The sequence below is a fragment of the Penaeus vannamei genome, chromosome 1, assembly GCF_042767895.1.
Source record: "Penaeus vannamei isolate JL-2024 chromosome 1, ASM4276789v1, whole genome shotgun sequence".
In the NCBI taxonomy this organism is placed as follows: Eukaryota; Metazoa; Arthropoda; class Malacostraca; order Decapoda; family Penaeidae; genus Penaeus; species Penaeus vannamei.
Window position 1 is genome coordinate 9,292,734 of NC_091549.1, and position 2,500 is coordinate 9,295,233.

At 54.9% G+C, this 2,500-nt stretch overlaps 1 protein-coding gene across 1 annotated transcript in view; it reads left to right on the forward strand.

Annotated features, from left to right (window-relative positions):
- The window catches only part of LOC113828981 (LIM/homeobox protein arrowhead), an 11,601-nt gene that overhangs the window by 2,011 nt on the left and 7,090 nt on the right, over positions 1-2,500 (forward strand). The window contains exon 2 of the mRNA XM_070125170.1: positions 66-303. Coding sequence (XP_069981271.1) covers positions 66-303 — 238 coding nt within the window. The remainder of the gene's footprint in view (positions 1-65; positions 304-2,500) is intronic.

Sequence of the window (2,500 nt, forward strand, 5' to 3'; positions counted from 1 at the left end):
TTCCTCTCCCCTACCCCCTCTCTCCGACCCAACTCACCCTCCCCAATGTTGACCTCAACCCACAGGGGTCGGGTGAGGTGTGCCAAGGGTGCCATGACGTCATCGCCGACCGGTTCCTCCTGCGGGTCAACTCGAGGTCGTGGCACCAGACTTGCCTGCGGTGCTGCGTGTGCCAGCTGGCCCTCGACCGGCAGCCCTCGTGCTTCATCCGGGAACACAACGTCTACTGCAAGTCCGACTACACGAGGTGGGTGTTTGTGGTGTTGCTAGGGGTTCTGGTGTTGTTTTGCACTGGGATTAATGGTGAGTGAAGGAGAGTGTTTGTTTTTTTACACACACACACACATCGTTCCTTCCCTTCTTTCTCTCCTTCTTCCCCAACTCTCTCCCTCTTTCCTCCCCTCCCAAGCCACTTCTCCCTCTAAATCCTTTCCTTTCCTCTTATTTATTCATCCTCCCTCTCCATCCCTCCTTCCCCTCTCCCAGACCCACACTTTCCCTCCGTCCCTCTCCCTCTTCCTCTTCCCCTCTACCTCCCTCCTTCCTTCCTCCCTTCACCCTCAGGATAAGAAGGAAGGGATTAGGAGACGGTACAATCAGCCAATTACAAGCGGTAGTTTATTAGCGGTTGTTTCGCCTCATCAATACTCCTCCCTTTCTCACATGAGGGCTCTCCCTTTCTCTCTTTCTTTCTTTCTTTCTCTTTTTTCTCTATCTGTCTGTCTGTCTCTCACTCTCTGTCTGTCTGTCTGTCTGTCTGTCTGTCTGTCTCTTTCTGTCTGTCTGTCTGTCTGTCTGTCTGTCTGTCTGTCTGTCTGTCTCTCTCTCTCTCTCTCTCTCTCTCTCTCTCTCTCTCTCTCTCTGTCTCTCTCTCTCTCTCTCTCTCTCCTTTCCTGCTCTTTCTTCGATTGTGGAGGATGGGGAGGGGGGGGGGTGAAGGGGCTATGGGAGATGGCGTATGCATGTGTAGGGGTGGTGTGGATGTGTGTTTGTTTGTTTGTTCTATAGGGCGGGAAGGGGGCGGGGGTATGGTGTGGTGAATGTGTGTGTTTGTGGGTGTGTCAAGGGAATAGGTATGTGTGTATGATGAGGAGGGTTACACAGACATGAACGTACACACAGACACGTACACATGCGCCTACACGTCCCACATCCCCTCTCCGCCGTTCTCATCCTCACTTCCTCGATCCGTCCTCTTAACTCTCCCTTTCTCCTTCCACTCCTCCCTCACTCCTTTCTTCCCGTCCCTCCCTTCCTCTCTCCTCTAGTTCCCCTTCCTCCTTCCCACCCACTTCCATCTTATCCTCCAATCTACCCTTCCTCTCCCATTTCACCCTCCATATCCATCCCTGTTCTTTCTTCCCTCCTCTCTCCATCCCCAACTCCATCCTCCTTCTTCTTCCTTCCTTCTCCCACTCCATACTCCACCCTCCTTTATCCTCTTCCCCCTCCCTTTTCCCTCCATTCCCCACCCTCTCAACTCCAGTCCCTTCTTCCCTCTCACCCCCACCCCGTTCCTCCCTCCCTCTTCCCTCCATCCCCACCCCATTCTTCCCTCTTCTATCTCACCCCCACCCAATTCCTCCCTCCCTCTTCCCTCCATCCTCCCCCACCCTCTCTTCCCTCTCAACCTCCACCCCTTCCTCTACCCCCCCCCATACCACGACTCTCACAGTTATGACAAAACGTTATGACACAGCTAATGCCAGTCTGCCAGTCGTCATCATCAGCTGGGGATGTTGTTGTCATTCTCGCAACACCTGGATACCCACGTGGCTTTGGCTGGGTTCGCGTGAGGGAGGGAAGGAAGGGAAGGTGGGAGGGAGAGAGGGAGGAGGGAGGAAAAATGGGGGGGAAGGTAGGAGGAAGGGAGGGAGGGAGGGAGGAAACGGAGTGATGGAAGTTGGGAAGGAGGGGAAGGTGGGAGGGACGGAGGGAGGGAGGGAGGAAAGGTGGGAGGGACGGAGGGAGGGAGGGAGGAAAGGTGGGAGGGAAGAAGGGAAGGTAGGAGGGAGGGATGGAAGGGGAGGAGGGAGGGATGGAAGGGGAGGAGGGAGGGAAGGAAGGGAGTGAGGAAGGAGGGAGGGAGGAACAAGGGGAGTGAAGGAGGGAAGGGAGAGAAGGGATGAAGGGAAGGTGGGATGAGAGAGGGAAGGAGGGAAGAGAGAGAGACGGAGGGGCAGGGCAGGAGGGAGGGAGGGTCATACAGACAGACAAAGGTAGAGACAGAGATGAAGACACGAAAAATATATATATATCCTCACCTTTTTTCCTACATCTCTTTCCTCTTCTTTTCACGTAAGACACACCAACAATTCCCGGATGTTCCCTTCACAAAGCTATGAAAACCCAACGTAATAACGCTTCCTATACACACCCACCCTCCTCCACCCCCTTTCCACCTCCTCCTCCTCCTCCACCTCTTCCCTCTCCTCCACCCTCCTCCACCCCCTTCCCCCTCCCCCACCCACACTATCAACCTCCTTCTCTCCTCTCCCTC